We start from the raw sequence: 17,293 nt of genomic DNA on the forward strand, positions 1-17,293 counted from the left end.
ATAACAGAATGAAAGGCTCAGTCGGACTTGAACTGGAAGTCAGAAAGCCCAGAGTGCTATGACCGTAAGCAAGGAGCCATTCCCCTTGCTGGACTGTCTCTAGTGCCCAGTTTGAGAATTTTCTCCTCACTGCAAAGGAAATGCCAGAAGGAGCACAGCCTTTGAGTGCCAGCCTACATCTAGTGAGCCCAACACACGATGCCAACATTAGGAGAGCCTGAGTCAGAACAAACACTTCAACCCTCAGGGAGAAACAGGAGCTTGTAGAGAGCAGGACAAGGCAGCCATCACTCGGTGGGAAGGTGGCCTTACCTTTCGGGGAGATGTTCCACCCACTTGAGGTGCCCACTGGAGAGATGATGCAGGGCAAGAGTAGTCTTCTTCAGGACTGCAATGTACCTCACTGATTCCTGCAGGCCTACCAGCCCAAGTGCCTGGAAACTGAGCACAGGTGCAGGGGTAAGCACTGCCCGGCACCTCCAGGGTCTCAGAGCAGAGCAATCTGGAACACCACCACTGTAGCTTGCTAGGTAAGAAAACAGGCCTTGGGGTCAAACGCATCAGGATCCTCATACCGGCTCCGCTTCTGGTGAGCTGACCTGGGAGGCTGCGCTTTCTACCACTCCGCTCTACTGCCTCCCTGAAGCCCCGTGAAGCCCCTCCTTACCCTAGGACTTCCCAGCGGGCAGGCTGTCCCTCCACCATGGCATCCTTCACCCCGTGCTGTCATTACAGCCTACATGCCTGCCTCCCCCAGCTGACCATGTGTTTCTTGATGACAGAAACCTTCTCATGGTCACATGTGGGTTCCCACTGCGTGGGGGCGCGCCAAGTGTTATAAATTACTATCAGAAGAGGTGTACCCCAGGGCGCCTGGGTGGCTCAGTTGGTTAAGCGACTGCCTTCGGCTCAGGTCATGATCCCGGAGTCCCAGGATCGAGTCCCGCATCGGGCTCCCTGCTCAGCGAGGAGCCTGTTTCTCCCTCTGACCCTCCCCCTCTCATGTACTCTCTCTCTCTCTCATTCTCGCTCTCTCAAATAAATAATCTTTAAAAAAAAAAAAAGGTGTACCCCATTGCAACGACCCTATAATTGAAACAACCCCAGCAAAGACGTAGCAGCAGCCCAAGCTGTTCTCTCAACATAAAAGTAAAACACTGAAAGGTTTATATTACACTCCTATACCTAGGACATTCAGAGTTCTCACGTCACGGTACGATTAGGAGCAGCATTCAAGGGCAAGGATAAATATTGCACCTAGCACAGAGCTCTGCACCTAACAGGTGCTCAATAAACACTGGCAGAGTAACCACGTGTTCCGTGGCCTCAGCATCAAAACGTGGGGTGTTTGATGTTCTTTGGCTCTTCAGTGGCCCGTGCAAAAAAAATGTCAAAAGATCCTGAATTGCTGGGAGTCTGCTTCTCCCTCTGACCCTCCTCCCTCTCATGCTCTCTGTCTCTCATTCTCTATCTCAAATAAATAAATAAAATCTTAAAAAGAAACAAAACAAAACTTAAGATCCTGAATTGCTGTCCACGCAGACCTGTGTTCTAGCAAAGCCTCGAGCCAAGCCTAGATGAAATACAGCTTCTTGCCCTCTACCTGCCACTGTCCAAGGTAATCTCCCAGTTCAGGCCCCCAATGTTAGTCTCCCAGGAACGCATGATCCGTCCTCCATTGGACACAGTGATTGCATCTGGAAGAGAAAAGACCATGGTGAAGTCACCTCCCCAACTGGTGCTCTGTGGCCTCCTCTGATGGTCTGGGAGCAATGGCCGCACATCTGAGGTATGGATGCAAACAGAAGTTATTTGAAATACCTGTCCTTTTCTTTTGGGAACACCCCTTCTGCTTTCCCTAGCAGACCCGGTACAAAGGAAGGAACCGAGGAATGGGGAGATGGAGCCAACACCACGATAGAGACCAAGCAGGACTTTGCTTACCTTGTCCGTAGAGCAGCATGGCATCCACAGCCCCTTCTGCCGTGCCCTTGTCAACATGGCGCCACACTGAGAGACACGAGAGTCAGACATTACTATAAACTGGAGAGAGGCACCCAAGAAGACAGGTAGGAGAGAATCAAAGAGGTCTTTGCACTGCGGTATCTAATTTTATTTCGAGGAAGAGAAGGATTACACCTAACTGGCAATGATCCCTTCATACTCACTGGGTAACGAGGGGAGGAATGTTTGAGAGGAGCCACTCCTGTCCCAATCTGAAGTCTCCTCACTTCCTATACCCTCTACCACCCCAAACTTATAAATGAATGACAAAACTAACAGAATCTCTATGATTCACAAGAAAAATAGTGATCGTAAATTATATTTCCATAATTTCGTGCCTAAAAACATCCATAAAAGCAGCATAAGTAATTTAAGGGGGGGCATCCAAATCTTTACTGCAGAGTAGAAAAGAGAAATAGAAAAATATTTTGAAATAATATCTTAAGAACTCTTTGGACTCAGGCTGAGGGGCTAAAAAAAAAGGCCAGTTATAGGAAAATAGTTGATATTCAAAAACAACACAACTGAAAAACAAGTATCAGAATCCAGTAAGAGATGCATCTTTCGGCAACATGTCCCTTACTTGGGAAGCAGCCAGGAAGACTACAAAAGCCATGGGCCATTCTGGATTCACTATGGTCAGCCATTCTATCCCAAGCTAACCGGCCTATGCAGGTCACTCACATATCTCCCCAGTTCGAGAATTTAATGCTGCAATCACATTCTTCTCTGTGGCCACAACCAACTTCTTGGATCCAGGGGAAAATTCCAAGGAGGCAAACTTGAGCTTCCCAACATACTGCTGTCTCCTAAGGAAGAGGACAGAGAAATGTGAGGGGCCAAAATCATGCCTGCACAAAATGCTGTGGGAAAAGACCTATCTTAGGACATGTGAGGAATGTCCGTTAATGAGATCTGACCAAAAGCAAGATTTCTATGCAACGGAGTCAGAAGCCAAGGGAATAAGAAGAGAGGATACACCCTAAGAGATAAGCAGCACAAGTCTTACTTCTTTTTTTTTTTTTAAGATTTTATTTATTTATTTGAGAGAGAAAGAGAAAGACAGAGAGAGCGAGCAGGGGGAGGGGGAGAGGGAGAGGGACAAGCAGACTCCATGCTGAGTGCAGAGCCCAACGCAGGGCTCAATCCCAGGACCCTGGTATCATGACCTGAGCCAAAGGCAGATGCTTAACCAGTGGAGCCACCCAGGTGCCCCCACAAGCCTTACTTCTAAATGCAAGCACATATTATCTCAAGTGCCACCCAAAAGAACACCTGGCCTAAATCCTACTGGAACAAACATTAGTCCTCTCTGTATTCATTAATAGTGGGACTATTACACGAGGGAAGAGACACAAAGCCTGTTGTCCACAAGCATACAATCCAACTTGCCCTTCTATTTTCACTGACCCCTGAAGAAAAAAATCATGCAAATTTTCCATCGAAACTGGGTTGGGTTTCTGTTTCTACAGAAACAGATTGGGTCAGGCTTCTGTTTTCTACAGCCTTTTCGAGCCCACTCCATGTTCAGGATCCACTTGATTCATTACTCATACTTTCCTTGGAACATATCCCATCACTTTCAACACGCTTCTCTAAGCATAAAGGGAATATAATTAGCTTTGAATGTCACACTACCAAGTACACAGGAGGTGCTTGCACACTGCTGTTAAGGAAAAAGTACTCTCATCTCTGGCAAACTAAACACACGTGGCATCTATATGAAATTTCTCTTGTGATGTTGTTTGGTCTGATTAAAAAAAAGGAAAGAAACTAAGCAGAGAGCAGAGACACAGGCTTAGAGGATGTTTGACAATTTCTATCTGTATTTTCACATACTTAATTCTCGCTATATCCATTTAACGCTCTATGAAATGTATAGGATAAGCGTTATTACTTTATTTTAAAAGGAAAAATTATTACTCTCATTTTACAGATAAGTAAACTAAGGTCTGTTCGGGTCAAGTAATTACAGTCAGAAATAAAACAAAAGACTAAGACCTTCTGATTCTAATTCCCATGCTCTCTTTTAAAATATTGTTATATTTTGGGCGTCTGGGTGGCTCAGATGGTTGAGCGTCTGCCTTCGGCTCAGGTCATGATCCCAGGGTCCTGGGATCGAGTCCCACATCGGGCTCCCTGCTCCTTGGGAGCCTGCTTCTCCCTCTGCCTCTCTCTCTCTCTCTGTCTCTCATGAATAAATAAATAAAATCTTTAAAAAAATAAAAAAAATAAATAAATAAAATATTGTTATATTTTATCTGGACTGTAAAAGTAATGCCTGCTCGGGGCGCTTAGGTGCCTCAATTAAGCGTCCCACTCTTGATTTCGGCTCAGGTCATGATCTCAGGGTCGTGAGATCAAGCCCTGTATCACTGAGCATGGAGTCTGCTTAGGACTCTCTCTCTCTCTTCCTCTCCCTTTGCCTCTTTCCCGCTCATGCTCTTTCTCTAAAAAAGAAAAAAGAAAAAAAGAAGAAGAATTAAAGTAATGTCTGCTCATTGTAGAAAATGTGAAAAATACATAAAAGTATTTTTAAAGATTTAAAATGCCTAAATGCCACCACCATAAACTTTTTAATGTTTCAGGATATTTCCTCCTGTTTACTTTTCTATTTGTGAATTATATATATCTAGTATTCCACTAAGTTGGAATCATACAACATTAACATATACGCTATATATGGGTAATATGCACATTACATTGTGAGCATTTGCCCACATCATTAAAAATACGACTTATGTTGCATTTATCCCACTGTCATACATACACAACTGCCCCACCAGACTGAGCTCCTTCTTATCTCTCTATCCACAGCACCTAGAACAATTGTTGGCATATTACAGGCAAGCAACAAATACGGGAATCAATGTATCTGATACAGAAAAGACTTCACAGAGGAGGAGGTATCTGAGCTAGGCTCTGAAGAATAAACTGTTCTCTGAATAGAAATAACAATGCATAACGCTAACTGTACTCAATGAGCCAGGCATTGTGCTAACTTAAAAGAATGATCTCATTCATCCTTACAACTACTGTAGGTAATAATGAACTATGAATAAGCCCATTTTACAGATAAAGAAACCTTGGCACAGAGCAGATAAGTCACTTTCTCAAGTCACACAACCCTTAAGTGCCAAAATTTAGTCTCCAACAAAAGTACACCTTAATTGCTGGGCCTTAAGGAAGGGGGCGGGAGGGAGGGAAAACTGAGTAAGTGAATGAGTAAATGGCATCTCTATGAATGGCACCTCCAGCTGATGTGAGACTTGCTGGCCCTGTTCTGAGCCCAGGACCAGGTTGGGCTGAAAGAGAGGAGAAAGGGCACTCGGTTTAGGATTCGTAGTAAGACCCAAGCCCCTGTTCACATACCCAAGAGATGCCAATTCGAGGAAGAATGAGAGTTCACTGAGGGGCTGTCGACCCCCGACACCCAGTAGATCAGAAACCTGACAGTCATAGAAACAGGGCCTGACGGGGAGGAAGGAACGGTGACCTCTGACCAGAACCCCAAGCATGCTTGAACGTCAGGGCCCGTTTCACGAACCTGCAACCTGTCACACAGAGACTGGCTTAAAAGCGCCCCTGACGCTCCGTTTAATGCTCTGTTGTGGCCATCTTAAACCTCTTTAACTTTTGAACGGGGGGGGGGGGTCCCACATTTTCATTTTGCACTGGGCCCCACAAGTTCTGCAGCCAGTCCTGCTGCCTGTAACCCCGTCCTCCTTGTAGCAGGCACAAGGCTGGTACTGACAAAATAGCCATACACTTCCCGAACAGGCCCCACACGCACGTACCAATCAAACTTGCCCACTTGGTCTTCGTAGACCGCGGCCGCAAGGACAAGCAGGGCAGCCCAGAGCCAGAGCCGGAGAACCGCGACCACCGCCGCCATGATAGGAGCCTGGGTAGGCCCGCCGCCGGCCCGTCAGGCACCCGACCGCAGGCTCCGCCTCCGCAGACCATAGAGTTGGGACCTCCTGCGAAGCCCTCGCCGAGGCACTCAGGGCTCGGAGGCCCCCGGGCGCGCGGGAAGTCGCCCTGGAGACAGCCGGGCGGGGACAGGCGGGCTGCGGCGCGGATTGGGTCAGGCACGCGTGGGGGCAGCCCCCGAGGGCCGTCCCATAGGCCCCCGCGCCGCCGGGGTCCTAGCAGGCAGCACCGCCTTCCGCCGCATGTGGCTGCAGCGCGATGCCCAAATCCAAGCGCGACAAGAAAGGTGAGCGAGGGGCCTTCGAGACCCGATGGGCAGCTCCGCCGGCAGGGTGCCGGCTGCGGTGGGGGCTTGAGGGGCACCGAGTGGGACGTCGGGGCGTGCGCGAGGAACTCCGCCGGCTCTCTTGAAACTGCGATAGGGCTTCGTGGCCGCTGGCGCACCGGAGGGGGTTGGAGCCTGGTCGGGTCAGGGGAGCGGAGACTGCCGGTCCTTGGGTGCCCTTCCAAGGCTTACTAGGCCGGAAAACAGCTTTTGAGCACCTGGGCTGCGCCCGATCTCGCCTTGACCCACTTTTCCCACTTCAGCCCTTCTCCCTTAGCTCTCTGCGCTCCCACCACCCTGGCCGTCTTTCCTTTAGGAAGGTTTAGTCCCGGCTCTGGCCCTTTTGCTTGTAGTTGCTTCTGCGTGGCATGCTTATGCTTAGATCTTCATGTGGTTTGGTCTGTTTCAGTTGTCAGTTCATAAAGCACCTCCTGAGAGACCATTCCTGACTACTATGTGGTAGTCTCTTTCACCCAGGCTGAAACAGGTACTTAGGGGCCTGGCAGTGTAGGCGTTGGGCGGATACAGCAGTTACAGTAAGGAAAGCCTAGAGTCCTCACTGAGCTTAAAGTTTTAGTCATAGGAAATATATCCTCCCCAAAACACCAAAAGTCGAATCAAGTCAGGTCGTGATGAGTCTCACGGACTAAAAGTGAGATAAAGAAGTGATGTTATTTCGGGGCGCCTGGGTGGCTCAGTTGGTTAAGCGACTGCCTTCGGCTCAGGTCATGATCCTGGAGTCCCTGGATCGAGTCCCGCATCGGGCTCCCTGCTCGGCAGGGAGCCTGCTTCTCCCTCTGACCCTCCCCCCTCTCATGTGCTCTCTCTCTCTCTCATTCTGTCTCAAATAAGTAAAATCTTTAAAAAAAAAAAAAAATTAAAAAAAAAAAGTGATGTTATTTCGTTTAGTGCAACCAGAAAAGGTCTCTGATGAGCTGACAAATAGGCAGAAACCTAAAGAAAGGAAGTGAGCCATCCACGGAGTTACCCCAGAGCATAGTGTTCCAAGGAGAGGGAAGATAAAGTGCAAAGGGACTGTATTGAGAGCACGTTTGATGTGTTCTGGGGCAAGAGGCCAGTGTGGCTGGAGCAGAGTACACAAAGAAGAGGGAGTAGGTTGGGCATTATAAACCTTCCCAAGGAATTGGCTTTCACACCCAGGTGCTACCCACTGGGTAGCTTGAGCAGAGATGGATATTGTTTACTTTTTTTTTTTTTTAAGGATTTTATTTATTTGAGAGACAGACGGAACACGAGCGTGGGGAGGAGCAGAGGGAGAGGGACAAGCAGACTCTGCTGAGCAGGGAGCCCAACACAGGGCTCAATCCCAGGACCCTGAGATCATGACCTGAGCCAAAGTCAGACACTTAACTGACTGAGCCCCCCAGGGACCCTGACATGGTTTAAATTTTAAAAGATCACCCTAGGGGCACCTTGATGGCTCAGTCGGTTGAGCGTCAGACTCTTGGTTTTGGTTCAGGTCATGATCTCAGGGTGGTGGGATCGAGCCCCACTTCAGGTTCTGTGCTGGGGGTGGAGCCTGCTTAAGATTCTCTTCCAGGGGCGCCTGGGTGGCTCAGTTGTTAAGCATCTGCCTTCTGCTCAGGTCATGGTCCCAGGGTCCTGGGATTGAGCCCCGCATCGGGCTCCTTACTTGGCGGGGAGCCTGCTTCTCCCTTTCCCACTCCCCCTGCTTGTGTTCCCTCTCTCTGTCAAATAGATAAATAAAATCTTTAAAAAAAAAAAAGATTCTCTCTCCCTTTCCATCTGCTCCTCCCCCCACCTCTCCCTCTCTAAAAAAGCTTTAAAAAAATCACCCTAGTTGCCTTATTGATAATAGACTGGGGAAAGTGGGGAGAGAAGGCAAAGTTGGAAGGAGCGAGACCAACAGTAATCCAAGAGAGGGTAGCGCTGGTTTGGTCCACGGTTGTAGCAGTGGAAGTGGTGAGAAATGGACAAGGGCATTGTGTTTACTCTCCTGTGCTGCCCTTACCCTGACCAGTGAGATTATTGTTCCACGTATATGCCAGGCAGGATGAATAAAAATTGCCCCATTACGGGGGGTACCCTTAGCTTTGCATTTGATGCTCTGTTAAGTGTTTGTGGAATGATTGGGTTCTGTAGAGGGAGCCCTGGTGAGATCTGGCAAATGCCATACCCTTCTGGATAAGAGGAAATTGAGCCCCAGCTCTTGGGCAGAGGTGCTTGCCCTCCCCAGAGAGGCAGTGCTTTATCCATGAGTCCAAACTGCAGAACAAGATGGAGCAGAGGAGACAGAGTCCCCAGATTCATTGTTCCCCAGCAGATGCCACCAAAGATTTTCTCTGTGCACCATGGCAGAGAGCAGAAAGGGACCCGCCTGAGCCAGCCACTGAAAGCACTCCAGTAACAGGAGCAAGCCCTGCCCCCACACTGCAGTACAGATTCTTAGTTTAGCTGAACTAAGAGGGATGCAGGAACATCTGGTTTGTCTAAGTAATAGGAGATATGTCAGGGGATGTCCAGGCTCAGGAACACTAGAGTAGGTACTCTTAGGACCCTGGGAACACATAGCCTTGCCTTTCCTCACCCTGGCTTTTGGTCCAGCTGAGCTGCCAAAGGGAAGATGGAAATGAGTCTGCAGGGCCTCTGGATTCGTCTCTTATCACCTCTCTCTCTCTTCTTTTATTAGTTTCCTTAACCAAAACTGCCAAGAAAGGCTTAGAACTGAAACAGAACCTGATAGAAGAGGTAAGAGCTCATTCTTTTTATTGTTCCAGACCTTGTATTTGGTTTATAAAGGTGGCTAGAGGGCTGGCAGGGAAACATTGTTTTGTTTTTTTTTTTAAAAAAAAAGGGGGTGGGGAGAGAAAAACACCACCATGAGGTGCTGGTTCTGTCCTTTTTCCTCCAGCAGCAGCACCAATAAAAACTCCCATAGTAATGATTTCCAGCTTTGACCGAGCTCTTACTCTGCACTTTGCACCGCACTAAGTACTCCGCGTGCTGTTCCACTCCATCTTCACAGCGTACCTGGGAGGAGTTAGCGCTGTTTTGCAGCTAGCTAACGGAAACTTAGAGAGATTTGGTAGCCTGCCCAATGTCAGCTGTGGAGTTACACTGGGCGCCCAGCTGGCTCATTTGGTAGAGCATGCGACTCTTGGTCTCAGGGTCATGAGTTCAAGTCCCACATAAAGTAACTTTAAAAAAAAATCTATGGGGGGGCGCCTGGGTGGCTCAGGCGGTTAAGCGACTGCCTTCGGCTCAGGTCATGATCCTGGAGTCTCCGGATCGAGTCCCGCATCGGGCTCCCTGCTCGGCAGGGAGTCTGCTTCTCCCTCTGACCCTCCCCCCTCTCATATGCTCTCTCTCTCTCATAAATAAATAAAATCTTTAAAAAAAAAAAAAAATCTATGGGGTTATCAGATGTGAGTAAATGCGCCAGCCTACTGTCTACACTGCTGCAGGCCACAGGCTGGGTGAGAGGAGAGTCTCCTCCAGCACAATTATTCCTTTTCCTTAAGAAAGCGATCAGCAATGTGGGCACAGCAGGGCCGATGAGCCACCTCCCGTTGTGAGTAAAGAGTGAGGCTTTATATATTTCCATTTAGCAGGAGCTTCCAAGCGTAGCTAAGTGTTTCTGGGTTGTCAGTTAATGAGCAGAGCAAAGCAATCCATTCCACGCCGGGCACAGATAAGTCAGAAAGCTGGGAGACCATGGGATCTCAGCTTACCTGCACTTTGAGAGCACACCTACTTTGCCTCAGGGGAGCCCCTGTAGTCCGTGATCTTGGCTTCAGTAACGGAAGTAAGGAGGAAACAACTAGACGCCTCCAGCTCTAAACTTCCATGGTTGTTAGGGACCTAGACCAGATTCTTCCCCATCTGAGGCCCAACCCATGCTGCCCCTTGAACTCCAGAACCCCACTGAATTGTCCCATAGCTTCGAAAATGTGTGGATACGTACAAGTACCTTTTCATCTTCTCCGTGGCCAACATGAGGAACAGCAAGCTGAAGGACATCCGGAACGCCTGGAAGCACAGCCGGTAAGAAGACCTTTCTGTGTAGAGAAGAAGCAAGGATGCTCTCAAAGCACAGGGGCAGTTATTGACCCTTGGGTATCTGGGTCACACAGATACCACCTTACTGAGGACAAAGCTTCACGTTCTCCAGAGGCACTTTTTAACTTAAAACTGGTCTTGCATTGAGCTCCTTGGGCAGGACTGGGTAGTTGGTCAGGGAATGTTTGAGCAGTGATCCCTCACGAGAAGGGGCTCCCTTAACTCCTGGGATCTGGTCCTTTTAGGAACATCCCATCAGTTTTAGAATGTCGGTGTATACTCCAAGATGCACACGGTGACCCGAGAGCAGGCTGCGTGAGCCATATGGCGGGTACCCGTCCTTGGGCTGGATCTGTGATGGTACGAGTGATGACTCTGGTCTGCCTCAGACCAGTGAATGTGCCTCTTCCATACATCCAGATTGGGGGTCTAGGGGATCACATAACACCCACAGTGGGCCAGTAGACAAAATACTGTGGATGTTTGAGGTCTGTAGGCAGGAAAAAATGAAGGGGGTCCTTGGCTGTGGACAGAGAGCCGGCAGGGCTGCACAGAAGAAGTAGGAGCCTCTGGCCAAGCCTCCTGCGGCCCAGCAGCCTGGGCCTGAGTTTGGGCTCCTGGGGACTAGAGCAGGTTTACACCTTAACTGGGGGACGGTGGAGGGGGCCCTTCCTTCACGGACCCCTTTTTCTCTCTAGGATGTTCTTTGGCAAAAACAAGGTGATGATGGTGGCCTTGGGTCGAAGCCCAGCTGACGAGTACAAAGACAACCTGCATCAAGTGAGTTTCTGGCCTTCTGGCCTGTGGAAGGATCGGGCAGATCAAGGCCTGGCTTAAAGCTCGGTTCTCCTTTAACCTGCAGACCCAGAGTAGTGCCCCCCCTAGCTGTGTCAACCAAAAACATCTGCAGATATTGCCAGATGTCTAATGGGACTGGGCCGACCCCACTTTTGTTCTGTAGGTCAGCAAGAAGTTGAGGGGTGAGGTCGGTCTCCTTTTCACCAACCGCACCAAGGAGGAAGTGAATGAGTAAGTGTTTTTGAGGACTAACAGGGAAGGAATAATCTGGGTACTTCGTACAGTACGGAGATAGCAAGTAAAAACTGGTTCCTGGAACACTGCTCCTGAGTCCTCGTTCTCTGCAGCACCAAGCGGTCTGCAGCAAATGTGGGCAGGGAGGGGAGGCCAGGGGAGCCTGACTTCATGCCCGGCTGGTGGGCCATTCAGGAACCCCACCACCACCACTTGTCTTTTCCTGAGGTGGTTTACGAAATACACGGAAATGGACTTCGCTCGAGCCGGAAACAAAGCGACTTTCACTGTGACCCTGGACCCTGGGCCCCTGGAGCAGTTCCCCCACTCCATGGAGCCACAGCTGAGGCAGCTGGGCCTTCCCACTGCCCTCAAGAGAGGTATGGGGAAACCCCTGGAGCTGAAAGGTCACAGCTTAGCTGCCGGGAACACAAGCTCCCAAACCTGATAGACCCCCTCTGGCCTCTGTGGCTGAGCAGCTCATTTCTGCCAGTCTCCATTTCCTCAGGTGAAAATGGGACTGAGTGACCACCTCTTGGTCGGGGCAAGAGTGGATAGTAATTCACAGCCAGAACACAGCAGTTAAGGGACGTGAGGGGGCCGTCATCCCCCCACAGTCCCTCCTGGGCAGCTGAGCACTTGCAGGTTTAGCCTGAGTGTGCTGGGGAGGGTGGGAAGGACAGGGGACCAACCAGCGCCCTCTCAGCTCTGGGCAGTGGGCAGAGAGCTGTGCATGGGCCTCTGTGCCGAAGTCACCGTGTAGGGTTCCTTTCTCTGTAGGTGTGGTGACCCTGCTGTCCGACCACGAGGTGTGCAAGGAGGGCGACGTGCTGACCCCAGAGCAGGCCCGTGTGCTGGTGAGTCTGTCTGTCCCCCCACCCCACCCCACCCTGGCCACGGTCAGCGGGCTGTAGCACCAGGGCCCCTGGCCGCTTCATGTTACCCTTGCTCCTCCCTTTTTTTTTTTTTAGATTTTATTTGTCAGAGCAAGCAAGCATAAGCAGGGGGAGTGGCAGGCAGAGGGAGAAGCAGGCTCCCCACTGAGCAAGGAGCCCGATGTGGGACTCAGTCCCAGGACCCTGGGATCATGACCTGAGCCAAAGGCAGCTGCCTAACCAACTGAGCCACCCAGGCATCCCAACCCTTGCTCCTCCTAACCATTGGTTCCCTTTATGCGTCCCTTGCAGAAGCTTTTCGGGTATGAGATGGCTGAATTCAAGGTCACCATCAAATACATGTGGGATGCACATTCTGGAAGGTTCCAGCAGATGGGAGATGACTTGCCCGAGAGCGCATCCGAGTCGGCAGAAGAATCAGAGGGGGAAGATGACTGCTGACAGATACTGGGGACGGACTGTGGGAACCACCCCACTCGCTGAACAGCAGGGAGGGCGAGAGGGATGGACTGCTTTTCTATAAGGAATAAAACTGTCTGCAAGGTGGCTCCTTTGGACAGCAAAGAGGACTTTTCCTAGAAAAAAGGCCTTGGCTTTGGACTTTTATTTGGATTCTCTGGGTTCCTTTGTTTACCTGGAGCCAGCTTCCAGCACTGGCTCCCGCATTACGTCTGGGGACGTGAGAGCCACCCCCAGAGCCGGGGCTTCTCTCCTCTGGCCCTTTTGCGCCTCCTGGACATGGGGGTTTGCCAAGGAATAAAGGAACCCTGGCCACCCTTCCTGCCCCTTTCTTTCTCTCCCTCCTCCCCCCCAGTCCTATCCCCTGCCCGAGCCAGGGCCGGGGGTCTTACAGGATGCTTTCGCTAAGATGAGTAAAGCCACTGCTGAAACCCAGAGCAGATATGAAAACTGTTACACAGCATCCTGGGGACTTTTATTCTTGGGAGTGACTCTAATGGTAGGTAAACCTTCAGGGCATATGGCCCTTTCTCTTGTGCGTAGCAGAGAGAGGGCCACCTCCAGCCGCCCTGTCCGGAGGTCGGGCTGGATTCTGGACGGGAGGCTGGGAAGCCTGCGCTCCTGCCCCCTCCCCGCAAGCCCTTGGGAAGGACAGGCAGCAGAGCGGCTGGGCAGCCGGGTCTAGCGCCCGCTCTGTCCAAGCAGGACACGCCCGAGTGGGTCACAGCACAGCCTTCTCTCGTGAAGGCAGCTGGGAGCATTGCGGGAATGGAGGAAATAAACAGCTCGTGAGCAGACACTGTGGAGAAAGAACAGGCCAAATAAAGCCATTTAAGGCCCACGGTGAGATTGTCAAAAGAAGTGACAGATGGAGGCCCTCTGCCACCTCAAGCCAGGACTGGCCCTAGCAGTAGTTGGGACATTCGTGGGCGACAATCGAAGGTGCCAGGCTCGATCGAAGGCCTGCACCACGGCCGGCTCCAGGGGCCCTTCCTCGGTCGCCGCCAAGTTCTGTGTCAGCTGCTCCACGCTGGACATGCCCAGGATGACGGCGTCCCCGTGGGCACCCTGCAAGGGGAGACCGCCAGATGTGAACACATTATGCACCATGGTGGCTCCAGGTGCACACCCTCCCTCCCCGCCCTGCCTCTGCCGAGACCCGGGCTCTGATGTCTACTTAGAGCCTACGTTCTTCCAGAATTTACACAGCCTGCAAACAGCTTGAAAGGCTGGCCTCTACAGACTCCCCAGCAGGCAGACGTGAGTTCAGAGCCGCTCCCCTGTGCCCCTCCGCAGTGGGGTACACCCGGGGTAGTCACTTGACATCCCCAAACTTCAAACTTCCTTTATTTTGCAGGAATTAAAATTTTGTCAAGTATTTGTGTCAGGCCTGGCCCTGAAGAGCTCAGGAAAGGGGAGCCCTCAGTAGATCATGCTGAAGCCAGAGGAAGGTGTGAGGGTAGCCGGGGACAGCAGAGGGGGTGACCCCACCAGGCACAGGGCCCGCCTCTGCAAGCGTGCGGCATGGGGCGGAACAAAGGCTAACGGTTAGAGATGTAAGTTTCAGAGTCCACTGGATGCTCGTGCCCAGTCATGTGTAGCTGTGGGGCCTTAAGCGCCTCTGAAATCACTTCATCTGTGAAGTTGGAATAATCACACTTAATAGGGCCCGTGGAGTTCCTAACGGGGCACTTAATGAAACTTCCCAAAGAGAATTCGCATGGAGAAACACCAGAAGAAAAGGAATCATCTCACAAACTATCAAGTAATTGTGTAGCCCTCTCCCTTCTTCCACGTCCTCCCTCACCCCACCACGGAAAAAAGCAGCCCCCCTGGGACGGCCGGCTCACCTGCAGCTGGGAGTGGTGGTACATCCACTGGAGGGCAGCCGAGGTCATGCGGGGGGCGCTGCCGCCACACAATGGCCTGCAGGGCCTTCTCCACCAGGGCAATGGCCTCGAAGTGCTCCTTCCAGAAGCTGGGCAGGTGGGGAGGGGGGCACAGCGGTCAGTGCCATGAGGTCACTCCAGGGCAGATGTCCCACCCCGGTCCCTGAGACCCCGAGGGGCTGGCATCCTCTGAGAATGCAGGTGGATTTCGGGCCCCACACCTGGGCATTTTTCAGTCCGGTGGGGGGGGGCGAGGGGATGCAGTGGGTAGGAATGTTTGCATTTATCGCTCACTAGATGTGAACAACCCAAGCCCCACCTCGGGACCCAGGAGCAGCCACAACACGGTGCTAGCGTGCCTCCTGTTACTGGACCCGTGACAAATCCTGGCTAAAGCCACCTGCCTCCACTTCTCTTACCTGCTCCATGAGGAGAGCGAACGCTCCAGGCCAGCCCCTTACAGCCAGTGCCAAATGTAAAGGAGATAATGGACCTGATGGTGCATGCTTTGTAAACTATGAAGAACGGTCAAGGTCAAAACCATCAGGCCTCAATTCTCCAGGGTGAAGCCCAGGCCCTGGCAGTGAGAAATCTTGAGAACACTGTTTGGGGCATTGGTTCCTAAACCTGGACACCAGGCCAGGAAGATCAGAAACTGGGGTGGGCAAGGGTGGGCGGGGGCTGGATTAAGACTGAAATCACAGCAGTGCGCACGAGGTAATCCCAAATACTAGACGCTCCATAGACACTCCCCTGCTTTAAAAGTCCTTGGCCATTTCAACAAGACTAACAATGGAGACTTGCACAAAACTTCCTTCTTGCCCTCCTCCCAGGGTGGGGGGAAAAAGGCAAATAAATTACACACAGAAATTAACCGTGGACTTGGCTTCTATAAACATAGATTAGGAGCTTGCCAGTAGTCCACGGAGGACATCTAAATTTGATAAAGGAGGGGCGCCTGGCTGGCTCAGCTGGAAGAGCATGCGACTGGATCTCGGGGTTGTGAGTTCGAGCTCCACGTTGGGTGGGATTACTTAAATAAAACTTTTTAAAAAATAAAGTTGATAAATGAAGGAATAGCAATAAAGTGCACTTTGGGGGAGGTCGCAGGAGAGGCCAGAGGGAAAGAGCCATGAGTTTAAATCGTCACCTCTGAAGAGTACAACCTGGCAACGGGTTGCTTTGAGCCACGGGCCTGTATTTCTTTGATAGCATTTCCAAATTTTAGAAAGTGGAAAAGTAAGGGAAGAAGGCTGATTCCAACAGCTGTGTAACTATAACTGTAGACATTGAGAAAATATTACTGCCAAGAGTTTACAAAGCTTAGATTCCTTTGCCTGAGGGGAAGGGCCAGGTTTCCCGAGTCCTGATCCAAGGGTACCCCCTCCCCCGCCCCCACTGTGCACAGAGGGTGAGCTCTTCCCAGGAAAGAGTTGTGGAGCTTTGAGAAGGCACAGGGATCCACATTCCCAATCCAGGCCCCTAAGCCCTCTCCAGAGACACAAAATATCTGGGGTGTGGATGTTGGTAAAGCCCTGGAGATTCCAGGGACCTAAGTCTGAGACCAGGAGGAGGTGCTGGCCCCCAGAAAGCAGCCCCAGAGACCCCCTATTTCAGACTAGGAGGACCTATACCACCTCTTGCCCTGACACAGCCCATCCCCCGCTCACCGATTCCTGTAGATCTCAGCCCATTTATTCCTGAAGAAGCGGCACACAGGCTATTTCCCATCCTTGTCCTCATACTTATACTTGCCCGTCAGCAGGCCCCCTGCGGGGAGACTGACATCAGAGCCCCAGGCCCACCCTGCTCCCAGAGGCTGTTATGGACTGGCGAGGGGGGGGGGCGCGGGGGGAAGGGTGGGGGACCCAGGAGGAATGGAAGACATGGCCCAGTCTATTTTCAAACCCCTTTCCGATTTCCAGGGCCTGGGCCGGGCATCTACTGTGTCAGGAAGAGGCAGAGACAGGGCAAGGAACGGCCTCCCACCCCAGGGGGAGCCTGCCCCCAGAGCAGCCCGTACCAGCTAAAGGGTTGTAGGCGTAGAACCTCAATCCGAAGTGCCTGAGGCAGGGGAAAAGCTCTGTTTCTACCTGCGGGGGGGGGGGGGGGTAGCGTTGTACATGCCCTGCGGGTAGAAGGACCGGCTGCAGGGTGTGCACATATCAAAGGAAGGGACCCCAAATCTTCCCTTGCAGAGCCCTCAGTTCAGACCCTAACAATCCTAGGACCTTAACAATCAGAGCATATACTGAGTAGGAAGGAAACTTCATTCATTCAGCCAACGTTTCTGAGCACCAGCTATGGGCTGGAAATGGAATTTCCATCCACACACCAACAGGACAAGGCCCCTGCCCTGGGAGATTTAATAGCAAGGTAGAGCGTCAACAGGTATAGTCGAGAAAAGAAGCAATCATAGTCCACTAGTAAGTTCTGTGAGCAGTGTCTGGCACCAAGTAGGAGGACAAACATTTGCTGAATGAATGAGGAGGAGCAAAGTAGAGCCAGAGATCTCAGGCTCCTCTGGGGCATCGGGAAAGGCTTCCAGGGGACGAGCCATCTAAGTGAGGCCTGAGCACTTCTACCGGGGGGAAGGGGAAGAACAGTCCAGGCTCACGCCCACAGCCAGGGGGCAGGAAGGAAGGGCCTGTGGAGCACGTTCAGGTAGGAAGGGGAGCCAGGGCCAGAGCGAGCAGGTGCCTGCTGGCCAAGCT

At 51.5% G+C, this 17,293-nt stretch overlaps 2 protein-coding genes and 1 pseudogene across 12 annotated transcripts in view; 1 reads left to right on the forward strand and 2 right to left on the reverse strand.

Moving 5' to 3' along the window:
- Nucleotides 1-5,974, reverse strand: part of EMC1 (ER membrane protein complex subunit 1) — a 29,087-nt gene extending 23,113 nt beyond the window's left edge. For 3 of the 9 annotated variants that reach the window (XM_081817605.1, XM_081817609.1, XM_081817607.1), the window contains exons 1-5: nt 5,802-5,972; nt 2,689-2,813; nt 1,945-2,010; nt 1,604-1,697; nt 313-441 (exon numbers count right to left, since the gene is read on the reverse strand). In XM_081817605.1, coding sequence (XP_081673731.1) covers nt 313-441; nt 1,604-1,697; nt 1,945-2,010; nt 2,689-2,813; nt 5,802-5,899 — 512 coding nt within the window. In that variant the 5' untranslated portion in view covers nt 5,900-5,972. Of the gene's footprint in view, nt 1-312; nt 442-1,603; nt 1,698-1,944; nt 2,011-2,688; nt 2,814-5,801 lie in introns of all 9 variants that reach the window. The other 6 variants (XM_081817606.1, XM_081817604.1, XM_081817611.1 and 3 more) reach the window with 4 other exon arrangements.
- Nucleotides 5,975-6,068: 94 nt separating this feature from the next.
- On the forward strand, nt 6,069-13,008 carry MRTO4 (MRT4 homolog, ribosome maturation factor). Of its 2 annotated transcripts, none has more exons than XM_031027172.2 (8): nt 6,069-6,223; nt 8,934-8,992; nt 10,185-10,288; nt 11,002-11,083; nt 11,265-11,332; nt 11,531-11,715; nt 12,116-12,192; nt 12,523-13,008. In XM_031027172.2, the coding sequence occupies exons 1-8, from the start codon at nt 6,196-6,198 to the stop codon at nt 12,670-12,672; spliced, it is 753 nt and encodes a 250-aa protein (XP_030883032.1). In that variant the 5' UTR covers nt 6,069-6,195; the 3' UTR covers nt 12,673-13,008. The 2 variants fall into 2 exon arrangements, with proteins under 2 accessions (XP_030883032.1, XP_006732520.1); XM_006732457.3 differs by having other exon boundaries at nt 6,070-6,223; nt 11,564-11,715.
- Nucleotides 13,009-13,106: 98 nt separating this feature from the next.
- Nucleotides 13,107-17,274, reverse strand: LOC102741661 (aflatoxin B1 aldehyde reductase member 2-like; annotated as a pseudogene). The gene is made up of 4 exons (XR_014144694.1): nt 16,603-17,274; nt 16,250-16,349; nt 14,541-14,668; nt 13,107-13,758 (listed from the first exon to the last, which is right to left on the reverse strand). The product of XR_014144694.1 is annotated as an aflatoxin B1 aldehyde reductase member 2-like (transcript).
- Nucleotides 17,275-17,293: the final 19 nt, after the last annotated feature.

The sequence above is a fragment of the Leptonychotes weddellii genome, chromosome 4, assembly GCF_054177405.1.
Source record: "Leptonychotes weddellii isolate Sample4059 chromosome 4, ASM5417740v2, whole genome shotgun sequence".
Taxonomy (NCBI): domain Eukaryota; kingdom Metazoa; phylum Chordata; class Mammalia; order Carnivora; family Phocidae; genus Leptonychotes; species Leptonychotes weddellii.